The sequence below is a fragment of the Netta rufina genome, assembly GCF_964035555.1.
Source record: "Netta rufina genome assembly, chromosome: 22".
Taxonomy (NCBI): Eukaryota; Metazoa; Chordata; class Aves; order Anseriformes; family Anatidae; genus Netta; species Netta rufina.
In genome coordinates, this window is record NC_140146.1 from 2,537,662 (window position 1) to 2,551,942 (window position 14,281).

The 14,281-nt window shown below is 41.8% G+C and overlaps 1 protein-coding gene across 3 annotated transcripts in view; it reads right to left on the bottom strand.

The window, feature by feature from the left end:
* The window catches only part of UBR4 (ubiquitin protein ligase E3 component n-recognin 4), a 77,121-nt gene that overhangs the window by 12,625 nt on the left and 50,215 nt on the right, over positions 1–14,281 (bottom strand). For all 3 annotated transcript variants that reach the window (XM_084300089.1, XM_084300088.1, XM_084300087.1), the window contains 21 exons: positions 13,927–14,166; positions 12,644–12,782; positions 11,782–11,907; positions 11,479–11,607; positions 10,664–11,007; positions 10,329–10,419; positions 9,872–9,956; positions 9,342–9,469; positions 9,047–9,176; positions 8,400–8,557; positions 7,749–7,858; positions 7,070–7,211; positions 6,162–6,243; positions 5,033–5,206; positions 4,483–4,604; positions 3,895–4,092; positions 3,691–3,771; positions 1,476–1,563; positions 949–1,076; positions 416–523; positions 99–218 (listed from right to left, as the gene is read on the bottom strand). In XM_084300089.1, the coding sequence (XP_084156215.1) occupies positions 99–218; positions 416–523; positions 949–1,076; positions 1,476–1,563; positions 3,691–3,771; positions 3,895–4,092; positions 4,483–4,604; positions 5,033–5,206; positions 6,162–6,243; positions 7,070–7,211; positions 7,749–7,858; positions 8,400–8,557; positions 9,047–9,176; positions 9,342–9,469; positions 9,872–9,956; positions 10,329–10,419; positions 10,664–11,007; positions 11,479–11,607; positions 11,782–11,907; positions 12,644–12,782; positions 13,927–14,166 (2,923 nt within the window). The remainder of the gene's footprint in view (positions 1–98; positions 219–415; positions 524–948; positions 1,077–1,475; positions 1,564–3,690; positions 3,772–3,894; positions 4,093–4,482; positions 4,605–5,032; positions 5,207–6,161; positions 6,244–7,069; positions 7,212–7,748; positions 7,859–8,399; positions 8,558–9,046; positions 9,177–9,341; positions 9,470–9,871; positions 9,957–10,328; positions 10,420–10,663; positions 11,008–11,478; positions 11,608–11,781; positions 11,908–12,643; positions 12,783–13,926; positions 14,167–14,281) is intronic.

Below are 14,281 nucleotides of genomic sequence, written 5' to 3' on the forward strand. Positions count from 1 at the left end.
CTACAGCTCCTGAAGCTCAGCATCATTGTAATAAGGTGCTTGCAAGCCTTGAATCCCAGTCAACATTTCCATTTGCGCATCGAGCCCCAGGCACTCACCTTGTCCTCACTCAGAGGTTCTGCATTGGATTCATCCAGTATAATCTCCATTATGCTAAGCACTTGTTCTGCCACAGCCGCTCCTCCGCTGTCCTTACTTTCCTGCTCAGCCACCAGAGCCTGGAGAAGACAGCAGCAGTTTATTGTAACACACATTTCCACTTACTTCCAGGTAATGAATTGCTAACACATTATTTGCAACGCCAGTCCAGCAATATTTAAGTTCCCTTGTAGTTGTCATAAATAAACACGACAGTCAGAGGTAAATTCACTGGATTCCATACAAAACAATTTATAGAAGTCCATGTTGTCCTTACCAAGTTAAGAGTTCCCAGCATGACATTCAAAGTGTTCATCTCCAGCTTGACCAACTGTTGACGGTTTATTTTCACCTTCACACAGTAACTAAACAGTTTTAACAGCACCTACAAAACACAGAGAATGCATTCTTTATGGTACCTTCAAAATGAGTACCACGATTTTGCTGAAACTAAAAGCACCTGACAATGTAGCCAGTTTCTAGACTTCTGGGTAAAATACAAGCCAGACTATTACACCAGTATTAGACAGCTCTGGCTTTCAAGAAAGGCCAAGGCAGAAAACAACAACTCTAGCAAGGTAGGATTTAGCCTTATCAATTTCTACACACTTCAAAGTCTTTGCAAAGAATTGTTAACCAAAAGGAACACGAGAAGAAAAGGAGTTTCTCAGTTCCTAGTACATTAGTAAATCTGCTCCAACACTTAATCTGCAACACAAGGCAGACAACTAAAAGTAGAAACTTCACTGATGCTTGTGGAATTTTCTATCACATATCTCCTGACCCCAGAGAACAGAAACTGAGACTCACAGTTAAGAGGTGCCGGCCTTGTTTGAAGTCCTTAATTCCAGTCAGCCTGTTGAGCATACACTCCAAGCCTCCACACTGGGCCATGACACCTGCCATCTTGTAAACTTCTTCCTCATCCTCCTCTTCATCTATGGGACAGACAGATCATGAAGAAAGGAAGCTGTCACAGTTTGGCAAGCTCATGCAGTCCGTAGGGAATAAAGCAGCAAGGCAAAAATGGAGAGTATAGTAGGGCACATTTAACAGCAGTTCAAGTTATATCAACTGTCGAATTTGTAAAGAATTATGAGCAGGAACATGAAGGAGAGACAGGCAGAACAGTCATGTGCCATGCAAGTGTTCAAATTTAAAGTACAGACTTAAAGAATTGTTAAAATCCTTCTCCACTCTAGGTGAAGCAGGTGAATGTAGCAAAAAAAACATCAATCAACTTTAAGCCTGCTGCTGTAAGGATAATAGTATCATTGCTCTGCAGCAAACTTCAGATTTCAAATCTAATCCCAGCTTTCAGGAGACAAGTGCATTACCAGTAGTGGAGTCGAGAGACTCAATGAATTCCTCAGTTGCATCTCCTAGTAAACCTCGCATGCGGTAAATGATCCTCATTGGTTCCCCCTGCAAGAAAGGAGAGCATTATATTAACTATGCTTCTGTGGACACACATTTACAAGTCCTTTACAGCAACAGACACTTGACCACAGTGTTTGGCCTGCAGACGATAACATGGAGAAAACTTCCACTCCCTCATCATTCTTGCCTCACTGAAATTAATTAAAAACAAACAGTCAAGCCATCACCTGCAAAAACCTCAATAAATCATCTATTGGTCTGTCCAGCTTTTCCTGGCATTGCCAGTTAGATGGACAGTCTGGTAACAATCAGACTCTTCCTCCATATATCTCCTCCAATAGTTATCTCCTCCTTTAGCAGCAGTGAAAGATGTAGCCAAGCAAATCATGTATTCAGCTCTAGAGAAACTGCTTTTCACAGCAACTTTTTCCTCCAAAGGTATTCCACAACATACCTGGAAAATACAGGGGGCGGGCACAGCCCAGTAAATGAAGCAAGAGAGGCTAATTGGATGACTGCTTTCAAATAGATTAAATCTGCAGTGATGGAAAATAGAAGAGGAGGAGTAAAAGCCAATTTAGTGAGCTTTCAGTAAGACAGTATATTAACTACAATGATACAGTCAAACCCACCAAAGGGCCAGCTGTGCTTTTACCCTGGGAAAGTGCTAATTTTCCAGATGCATTTCAAGCTGGAAATATGGACTGCATATCACTGAACTTTCCATATTAATCCATAGGTCTGAATAAAAAGCAGAAAAGAAAAATCCCAGATTTGGGAGCAGGAGACCTTGCAAGAGAAAACCTGTCAGAGAGCACGCTAAGCCTAATATGGAATAAGCAGTGCTTAATGTCACAGCAAATACATAAGCACAGGGAAAGCCCCGGGGGGAAGATCTGCTCAAAGGCCATGCTAGAGACCCGCAATTAGCACCACAGGGGCCCTGGTAAAGTGGCAGATGAACAAAAAAAAGCCAGTGAGAGACAAGGGAAACAAAAAGGGGCCTGAGGTTGCTTTCTTGTTAGCCTGTCTATTTCCTAGGGAACGTGTGCTGCCACTCCAGAAGTGCTTTGCAGAGGTGCTCACAAAGGAAGACAGATGAAAGCTGCACAGTGACAGTAATGCTGAGCAAACTGCCTTTCCCCGCTAGCACTGGATCTCAGAAGAGCAGCATGTCGGGTACCGCTCTGTGTCTCGCAGGCATTGCAGCTCCCCGCTTGGAGCGGGCACATGGGCTGGGTCAGTATGTGCCACGCTTTCATTTTCCTTAGGGATTCAATCAGGGTTCAAATAAGACTTTACAGTTTGAGACCTGCATCTCACTTCCTTATTCAAGTCGATACCTTACCAAAAAGTTACCACTCCTAGTTTTGGGCTTCATTTTGCAGCACAGAAGTGATTTTTTTACTTAAATAAGGTTTGATCAGAACCATTCCCCATATCATAACAAAACTCCTCTTTGGTGGACTCCTCTTCAGCAGGAGTTTATTTTGGTGCTCACAAGACAAGGAAGGGAAGAGCTTGTTGTGGACCACATGCATCTCAGAAACAAGCCTACTGTGACATAGTGGACCAGTCCCTTAAGATTTGTGTGACCCTTTCTTTTATCTGAAAAACAGGCAATATCCACTACTAAGAGCAAACCGGGGGGAGGGAATCTGTCATTTTTTTGAAGATCCCTGCATGAAAAGCACAAGAGCAGAAGTGCAAAGAACATGGAGATACGTTAGATGCTCTCTTTGCATAAGTAATTTGGGTTCATCTCTGAAGTACAGACAGATGGAGCAATCTGGTGTTTCAGTCTGCACACATGCAGTAAACTGTATATGGAGCATGAAATATTCTTTGAAAGGCACTGACACAAAGTTCAGTCCTTTACCTAACAGAAAGTAAAAAACTTATTCAAGAAGGAAGATCAGATATCTGGTATACTACACAGGCAAGTTCAATACACTTACCTGGGTCAGCGTTATATGATTTTAAATCACTTAACACTGCAGAATTGAGTAATAGTCTATCCTAAGAGAGCACAAAAAGGTGCTGAGCAATTATACGAAGGAATTATACGTCAAGAAACAAATCCTGACTCGTGTGAATATATATATATATATTAATATAAATGGCAGGTGCTTTGTGCTGTTTAATATATACTTATATAAAGATAATAGATACCTCATTAGTAGGACACCACACCTTCTTGTAGACCTCAGCCACAGGCAGATCCAAACTGATGATCTTGTTGTTCACTAGAAGCTGAAAGTGAAGAAATAAGAAGTCCAAAACAAGCTTACATTGCATCGCTGTGTTAGCAGTTATCAACTGCCTAGATATGGAGTTCCCACACATCTGTGCAAGAAATCACACTCCCAGCCTCACCTCCATTCCACTGTCATCCTCCAGCAGAGCTACCAGGTCACAGTCCTGACAGATTTTGTTCTTGATGTCCCTCATGAGTGGCCCAATGCCAGGCTCGTTACTGCTATAGGGATTTCCTGGCATTCTGCCCTGCAAGAAGTCTTCCTGCTGGGGATCTTTCTCCAGCGTTACAAAGAACTCAGTCACTTCATTCTCTTCCTGAAGAACAGCAGAAGAGGCAGAGTAAGTAAATTTTCCCCCAGCCAAATTCCTGCGCTGTTGTGTTAGCAGTGACAAGATGTCCCTGAACCTTAAGTACTTTCATCACTAGTGCATCCTGTTTTACATTGCCACACATAGAACTTTACAGAACATCTATTATCACTTAATAAGCAAATTCCTTAACATGAAGAAATACTGACGGTTCTAATTTCTTTGCGCAGAGCATGCCACAGCAGGAAACCTCATTATTAACCCCCAAATTGGTACAGTGTATTACTACACTTCTATATTGGCTCTTATGAAATCAATATTGTAGACTATTATTTTTTGACAATATACAAGCTATTCTGATTTTATAGGTTATGCTGCAGCTATCTGTATACTTACAGGATAGATAATACTGCACAGTCTCTCAAAGATGAAAACTGGAGTCCTGTAGTCATCAAGGCTGTAACGTTTTGCAGTCTCTATACACACTGCCATAAATGCTTTGGTTTCAGATTCAGTGCCTGCCGAGGAACAGGTGTATTAAAAAAGACACAAGAGTCAGTTTGATGAATTCCATTTTTAACTCAACATACACAATAAATGCATACGCAATAATCACAATACTCTACTGCCTTCTTTTACATTCCCAAAAGATTAAAAGTTATTTATTGGTATGTTTAGTAGGAAATAACCCTCTTTACATGCTTGGGTTGCAGGAAAACAATCCCATAAATAAGAGGAGGCTTAAATTCTTGGAAGGTAGGAGACAACTCCAGGAATGTTATTTACCATTTCCGTGCCAAAAGGAAATATTATAAGGTCTAAGCCTTAAAAAACCCGCCTCACTATAGTAGTCTTTTAGTAAGAAGTTCTTTATGTGGCTGTAGCTATTTGCTTTTTCATCTTGGTTGACCCAGAGCTTGGATTTATGGAACCAATGTGGCTTTACCTGTTGTCATATCTTCCAGCATCTCCAGCAGCATGTCCTGAGTTTCATCGATCAGTTTTGTTCTCTGTACCACTAGCTTCCTCAAACACAGGTAACCATTTAGGACTGTACCCACCAGGCGGCTTTTGAAGTGTCGTTTGATGGATTCCACCTCCACGAAGGAAGAGAGAAGACCTATAAAGCAATGAGATATTCAAGGAAGTGGGGGAGAGTGTTTGATTTGTTAGCTCTGAATTTCACATGGCCAGCAAATAGGGCACAATAGCACAAAAGCAGCACAATGAAATGGCTTGTTTTGACTCCAATTGTCAGTTTGTGGTTTAAAGCTCTTATCTATGAACTGAACAGTTGGAGGAAAAACCCTGGCCTGTAAGCACTGCTTTTAAATTTCATATAGGAACATGGTGAGGGAATGAGGAAAAGTTAAAATGAACTAAGTGCTTGATGTAAGTCTGTACTTTTTGACATTTTTCTGTCCTAAGATACTTCAAAAGCAAATGACTGCTCCCCTTCAAACATTTAAGCTAGCTCTGATGATTTGACTCATCGGTTTCATCACCATATTCATTGATCCTATAACAAAGTAAAGAATCAGCAGACAATTGGATTCTTTGCCATAACATTTATCAACACACTTTTTCTGGCAAGAACCCAGGCCTCATGAATTAGTTCACTGATTTTTGAAGGATGTGGAAGAGAATACGAAAAAGAGCAACCCAGTTAATATGATGTACTCCCATTTCAAACAAGTTTTTGGAAAAAAAGCATGCCCAAGAAGATTAAAAAAAAAAAAAAAAAAAAAAAAAGCTACCATACAGTAAGTGGGAAACAACCAGCAACATCACCAGGAATTATACCGTTCAATAAATATCATCAAGAAATGGAGAAGAAAAGCAATATGTAAAGTTTGCTTATGGTACAGCACCCCATTTCAGGTAACTGAACACTAAAACCGACCACAAAAGCTATGGAAAAATCTATTTAAGGACTGAATGTTAAATGAATAGCAAAAATCCAATGCTAACAATTGCAAAAAACTTCTCTGACATTCTGCTACATGCTGTTATAGAACAACAATCACTCCCATCTCTAATCCTACTACCTGACTTGCGCTGATGCCACCACATACCTGTGAGACTCTTCAATGCATATCCTTGCTGCAAATCAGTGCTGAGTGTTGCTTCCTCCAAGGCAAGCAAACGAGCTATTTCCTGAAAATAATTAACAAGCCTATTAGGACAACAAACCAAAACACCAATAATAACTAGCTGGTGAGCATTTAACACACTGCAACCTAACACACTGATCTGCAGGGTGCAAAGGAACAAAGCAAAGAAACAGAGCCAACCACAGAGAAACCAGAACTGCAATGCAGCAGTGAGGAGAAAAGGGAGAAGAGAAAAATTGACCCAAACATCCTCCTTTTATCTTATCTCTACACCTACCTCGTGGCTGTTATCACTGCTTTGCTCTAGTGGCCCTCCATGATGGATTTAAGGCCACCATTAACATGGGAAGGTGTCTCCCTGTTTGGTGGACAGCTGGGATCAGCGTCCAACAGCTTCTTCTCACCAGTAAACCGTTGAGACCTAACTTTGAAGACTGCAACTTAAATGCATTTCTTCTCCAACAGGCCATAATTCAAACTCAAGGAATGGTAGCATACCTAATCCTCCCTCATCATTAAGGGCTTTCTGAGTCCAGTCTGGCACCTAAGACAGCTTCCCGTTTGAACCTGATGCCAAGTCAGTGCAGCAGTATTTATACCCGTTAGCACAGCTGCCCCCCGAGCAGTTAGTTAACGTGTGCAAGGCAGTGTGGAAGTCAGTTTACACAGAGACCCGCTACTGCTGGACTAAAACCACTGTAGCTGTTTCTGTTCAGAGATGACAGAACAAGAAGTATGAACTTCATAAACCTGGCAAGGGTCAGCAACTGAACGAAGAGATGAAGATTTCAAAACACAAAAGACAAATCAACTGACAGGTCAGGGACAAGTTTTCTGCTGTTACTTAGTTCCTTCATACAAGCCCGTACCTTAGTGATGAGGCTGCCAATATACGGCAGAACTCCTCTGGCTGCCAGGTAGACCTTCCAGTGGGCAGGTTTGATGAGTTTCTGATACAATGCCAGGTACTCGGCAGCACATTCACCAGCAATGCTCAGCTCATCCAGATAGCTAGTAAAGAGAAACACAAACTGACGACCACTTCACAAGCTGCATTCACAGCTTAAGGACACTGCAGAACGGAAGATGGAAAAAGGCTCCAGAAATCTATCCTCATTCTTTGTCCTTCCTAGCTAACAACATTACCATCATCCATTAGTTACTGCTAAAGTGAAACCTTGTCCCAACTAGGAGGTGACCAACTGTGCTAATAGTATCAGTTGCACTAGGTTATGTCACAGTACTTAGAAGAGTGTTCTCCCTATCATTTTGTTGTCTAAGAGGCAGAGAAAACGTTGCCCACGCAGCTGAACACCCTCTGCTTGCTTCTGGAAAATACACCCTGACAAGCAGAAAAAAAAGTATTATTTAAACAGTATCATCCCAGCTAATTAAGCTTAAGAATCCAGCCCAAAAAGGACATGTGAACCAGAAGTATAATAAGGAGAATAAGGAGAGGGGTGATAAAAACTGGGAGAAGGGAATGGTTCTCATGGGAATTAGAGAAAAATAACCCTGGAGCTGCCAAGGGTGGCATCATGGAAATACCTTGTAAGGAGATCAAGGACCTGTTGTTTACGGCTGGGGATGGTAGCCAGTGCTTCCACAATAGTACACGCAGCCTGCCTTGCAGCTTGAGTGGCTGGAGTAAAAAGCACCTATGGCAAGAACATTAAAATATGGTATCATTTGATGTGCAGAGATAAACCAGTGATACTTTTCTAAAGAGACACACCATACATTTGGACAGTTTGGTGTCCTAGAGACACCGAGAGGCAACGCTCTCTTGTTCCTCTGAAGACTTGATCCTGTGAGAACATCTACTTTGTTCTCCATCAAAATGTTTAAACAATGCACTAAGTAGGTAACATACTAATCCACATACAAAGGAAGGAAAGACTGCACAGGACCCATGAAAATTTCGTAGTCAAAATGCAGCTACTGGACAGGTAATGCACAGTGGCAATTAAAGGCTCAGAGATTTAAAAACATGCAGATTATTGGATTAACGTTCACGAACAGCATTTCTGTGGAACAAAGCTGCAAACCTAACTCACTTAGAGTCTCCTCACATATCACCATTCATATCTTGTGCAAAGTACACAAAATACGGCAAACTACCAATGTTCTCTGATGGTCAACTCTGCCCTATGGAACTGAAAGGCTGTGCATCACACTGGACCTTTCACACACATTTACCTGTCGCAGCCAATTGTTGTGTCCCAGCTTGAGATCCAGAGGGCAAGTTCTCTTCCCACGGCGACTCATGAATTGTTTCCATTTCCAGACATACTTTTCTGACAAATAGAGCTGGTGAAGCTCTGCTTTGCTAGGAGATTTCCCATTGGAATCTATACCTGCAATACTGAACACAGCTCAAGAACTGCCTGCAACTATTAACAGCAAACTGACATTATATTTACTTCTTCATACTGGAATACTCCAAACTCCAGCTGAGATGCTGAGCAGCTTCTCATTTATTTCTGCTGCCATTTTCACTTCTATGTGGAGCTATGCTCACTTCCAAGCTAGATGCGAATCCCCCAGCCTCTCAGCATATTCAGTTACCTTTTGAGCTGGCGGGTATCATTTTAGATAAACAGCAAGTTTCATTTTTGATATCCCACTGATTATCTTCAGGCACAATGCATTTTCTGCTCAGGGTTTGAGCAACACAGCCCAGAAAGGTCAGTACTGCAATCTCTATGGACTATACAGTTAAGTGTGAAGATGGTATCAGATGGACAGAAACCAACACAACTCTACAGAACTATATTCCTTATTAAACTTGGAAGGACATACGTGTTCTTTCACAAAATTGCACAAAGTTAAAAACACAGAACTACCTCTGGCAGGGAGGCACTTTTTCCAAGCTTCATATGATGCTTTGGGGTCCCTCTTGAGCCACAGCTGAGCTTGTGCATGGATTTCATTGCTGTAAGGCTTCACCGTGGTGAGAGCATCCACAGGCACATCCTTATAAACAAAAAAAGATCTATAATTCTTGAGAAAACCACAGCCTGTCCTCTTTCCTATGACCAGAAAAACAACCCCTAGATTCCTCACAAAGCTGTTCATCACTGAGATGGGTGTGCCAGCCAGATCATTTCCAGATGCTTCGCTCAGCATCTAAGGTGATACCTTGTTTTTCTTGCTGGTTGGAGCAGGTGGTTTGATCAGCTTTTGAAGAATGCGCAGGCACATGAGGGTGATGTTTTCAACAACCACTGGAGTCTTAATGTTCACTGCCATCAGAAACAGGCTGAGAGCTGAAAGACAGATGTAAATGCTCATGCCTCTAAGATCTGCTCATGGGACACCTTCCACAGCTCTGTACAGCACATCAGAAGTGCTTAGAATTAGGTAAGATCAAAGCTATCACATACAGCCATGGATGGAAAACAAATTTTTTTTAATACAAGAAAACAGCAATGTCTTCTGGTTTTGGCTAGCATAGAGTCACCATCCCTTTACACCTCCACTTTTCTATTTCTCAGCACTCCTGCTTCAATAACCCAGAGACATAGCTGTCTGGTGCTCACTGCCCTTCTAACCCTAATCACAAACTATCTGAATCAGGATCAGTTCCCTTCCTTAAAATCTTACTATAGTGTACAGACCTAGGTATAGCATTTTGAAATAAAGCTTTCACATTAGTTGTTTGAACTCACCACAGCGTAGTCGGAGCTCCCAGCAGCTGTCTTCCTTTGAGATGGAGTCTGTTAGCAGCAACATTTCATACTGGAGGCTGCTAGCCTGTAAGACAGACACGCTGAAAGGCTTAAGAAATCTTGGTGATACAGCAGTCCTTTTTGCCTTCTGGTATTTTAAAAAATACAGGTTTCAAACACATACATCTAAGTAAGGTTAGTCCCACTTCCGTTTGGGATGACTGGCAATCTGTTTGAGAGAGCTGCAAGGTGAGCTGCAAGCAACAGCCAAGACAGGAATAACTGTGAGGAAACTCAGGCATTTACTATCACATAATTTTGTGCTTTACCTTAATTCCTACCAAGACACAAACTTCTTCTGTATTATAAATAGACTATGATAACAGAGAAGATGCGGTGATTAGAATACACCAGCAGTTGTGGAGGGTCAGAAAAAAGAAATAGGAAAACATCTCACCAAGTCTGGATTTGCCCAATGTCCCTTCAGAGCTGCAGAAACCTTCCCAATAATTAAGTCATTCATTTGTTGTGTGGCCTCTGGATTGTCCCTAATTCCAGAAGGAAAAAAAAGAAAAGAACAGTATTATGGTGTGCTCGTAATAAATACCAAAAGCTCCTTGGATTTCAGCTTAGCTGATGACAAATGTACAACAAGCAGTCATGGTTTACAGTTTGCTAGTGAAAGATATCTCCCCTGTAGAGCTATAAAAGCACAATTTTGAAGGAATAAGAATGCAACCTTCTGTAGTTCACTGAAAGTTGCAGGGCTATGAACGCTGAACCAAACCTTACCTGGTCAGAAGGCACATGAGCTGTCGGACCTCCTCCCTCATTGTGGCTGCACCTCGCCTCAAGTTGTAGTCAAAGAGCTCTCGGATAAGGCCCTGGGACACAAGGATGTGTCTGATGGCAGAGTTAGTTGCCAAAGCCCGGAGCAACGTTATGCAGTGTTCTGTGACAGCTGAAGCACAGCCATAACACTTTGTTGATGATGTGTGGCCACAGCCTAAAACAGACAAGGCACGATACTGGCTGGCAGTAAATGTGGGTTGGACAGTGGTTCGTGAGGACTTTGTTGCTGCCTCTCTCTGCTGAAGGTCATATTCCAGGAGCTCTTTTCGAGAGGCAAATACTTTCTGGAAACACAGAAAAGAAGAAATGAGAATTATAAAATAGTGAAGTAGTATGTAATTGCTAATTTTGTTTACAGTTATTTTCACTATATATTTTACTGATAAAAATTTGAAACTTTTTCAAAACTTGAAATTCTTCATGTCAATGGCAGACTTGGGAAATCCATTGGAAATAGCAGCATAAGTCCCAGTTATCTGTTTTGTTTAAAAGCTTGTTGTCTATATTACGTGAAATCTAACACTGGAAATGTGACTCCATAGTATTGACCATAAGCATTTTTAATTTAAAAATTAATTTAATTTAAAAATTATTGTTTTGTTATTTTTTTCTGTGAAAACATGCAGCCAATCACTTATTGTTATCTATTTCATTAAACACCAAACAGCAACCTTTTACTTTCTACTTCTGATGTGCACTGTATCTGGTAATAGAAAAAAACACATGGCCCACATACAAATTAAAGCGCATCATACCTGTATGATTTTGGAAAGTTCATCGAAAGAGTTCTTACAGTCACCACAATACTCCTGGGCTAACTGGAGTATGTATCTATTCACACTAGCTGAGGTAGAACTGATCCCTCCACTACTACCAGATTCATCCTGGAAGAGAGGGGAAAACAAAAGGAATCACATATGGAGCACAAAACTAACTGCTGCAGAACAGCATCTGATGCAAGGATCTTTATCTGTCCTTGGTAGTATAAAGGCCAGTGCCCCGCAAGCCTGTCTCCTGCAAGGGCTGGTTCTATGCAACATTCATTTGTCCCTTGTTACCTGTGGCTTTTCAGGAGCTGCCTCATTCACTTTACACAGAAGGTTTTCCAGCTGCGGTCGGTGTCCCATTAGCTGGTGATACACTCTGTCAGCCTTGTCCAGCAGAGTGTTGATGTTTGTTACTGCCTATGAATAAAAGAAGGATATTCAGACAAGATTGTTAGTTCTCCTGAAATACAACTCTCAACCTCCACGTTTTCCCATGTCTTTTGTCTTTCTTTGTGTTAATGAAAAGCAATGCTAACTGCAAGGCTTTGGGTACACGGACTCCTTGAAGTCATGGTGGCCACATATTAAAGTCCAGGTACCAAAATGCCTAGTAAGATTCTTCTGACAGAAAGTGCATCAGGAAAACATTGGCACTTTGCTCCCAAAAGCCACAGAAACTCCTACAAGCAAATCTGCTATCAGGCTTCCCCTTTGCTACAATACTTTTGGAAAACCTGACAAATAACACTGCCAGTATAATCAGAGGACACAGTTTTGTCATGGTAATCCTGTATCTTGCTTCTGCCACAAGTATTGTTCTGGTGTCCAGTGTCCAACACAGAAAGGCAGAGATGCAATACTAGATAGCTAGTTTGTAAGTAAAGAACTGAATAATGTCTTCGAAGAGTAATCTACTTAGTGGATCAAGACAGTAAATAAGGGATTGTATTCTATACCTCTCAACATGCCAGAAACAAGAATGAGGATTTTGTGAGATCACCAGAATTAAGGGAAACACATTAGTTGGTGAGAAGTGCTGAAGGAGCACTGTTTTCCATGTTACTTACAAGACAGGTGGGCCTCTGATGTCCCTAAACTGCTAACTTGGCAAAGAGAGAGAGCATTTCATTAATTAATTAGCTATTAGCCTCACCTTCTTTCGATCTTCTTCATTCTCTATGGGATCCACTGCACAGCAAGGCTTCGCGTACAACATGAAGTCAAAGCGAGCATATTTACAGAACCCACAGGCATTGCAAAGGAAGGGATCCTTCTCATCATAATTAATGGATCTGAAAGGCAAGCCAGAAAGCTATGAGAACAACAGCTGAGCTTATCAAAGTAATCAAGAAAATGAAGGAAGCAAGCTGCGAATGCACTCATGTAAAGGAGAAGGATGGCCCTCAAAAATGCCTAAGCTACCAAACTGTCCTGGGGAAACAGTAAGACCGAAATACAGGCTGTACATGAGAATCAAAAGCTACAAATCAGGCACCAAAAATCCTTATAGAAGTGGTACCACATTCTGGCCAGTAAGCAGAAAGAGATGTGAATTTGTTCCTAACCATTCTACTTCAACTACAGCAATTCCCAGCAGAATGTCAGACTAGGGCATCGTGCCCTTTACAAGAACACAGATAAAAAGAAACCATTTTGTAAGGTCTAGGCTTTGAATAGCTTTCACTCTCTACACAGTTGCAGTGGGACTAGTGACAGCATACTTATTATCCTATTGCAGACTACAGCAGCATGACACGAACTGATTTATAGCTCCCATAAATGAACAGGGAATATGGAAACTTTTCAATATACCAATAATCACCTGATCTGTGTAAAGAATCTGCTAAACACCTTGAATCCCATGAGGATTTGAGAGGAATATGGGACAACAATGAGGGGAGAATAGACCTCAGATGAGGAGACAAAACTCACAAAAGAGGAGGATTTGTAATACTGTAGTGAAAGCTTGAATAGTGCACAGTAAATTATGCCCTGAGCTCTGCTCTGAATGAGGAGAGTACAACAGCTTTGAACAGCCAAATGAGTACTGTCCATCCTGCACATTAAGTCAGGGATCCTGTGGGGGAACCCCCCTGCAACCATCTAATTGAACTCCAGCCCCATGCCCTTGAACAGACAGGCTAAAAATAACCTCCCTTCTGGGAATTTTCTTTTTTAAACTTCTGAGGGCTTGATTTGAAACTTCTGTGTTCTTTCAGTATTGTCGTATCAGGTTTCCTTTGTTAGCCTGTATTAACATTAAATCCCTGTAAGCCTGTTTTATACTTCTCAACTAATTTGATTGTGCAGTTGTATTAACCAGAATCACGCATTTAAATAGCAGGGTATTTTGTTGAACATCCAACATGGGCAACAGCACTAGGACTCCATAAACCCTTTGCGCTGGCTCGGTGGGGAGGAACTGGGATGACGTACCTGCACTTGTGGCACTGATACACGTTCTCACCACAGTTCCCACACACCCCCGGGTTGGCTGGGACAGACGCGCTACACCGAGGGCACTGCAGGGTCTCCGTGGAAGCCTGGTAATTCTCATAGAAATCCGCAAATTCAATCATCAGATTCGAAGCCACAATGGGCAGCGGCAGGTCGATTTTCACCTCCGTCTGGCCTGGGGTCAGCTGGACTTTCTTGGCTTTGTGCCATCGAGCTGGTCTGGGAAAGAAAAGCAAGCCACATCGCTTTTCAACAGGGAAGTACCCTCCTGCCCACGCACAAAGGGAAGCCAAACACAACCGCCTCAGCTCCAAATCTACTTTAAATGGGATGA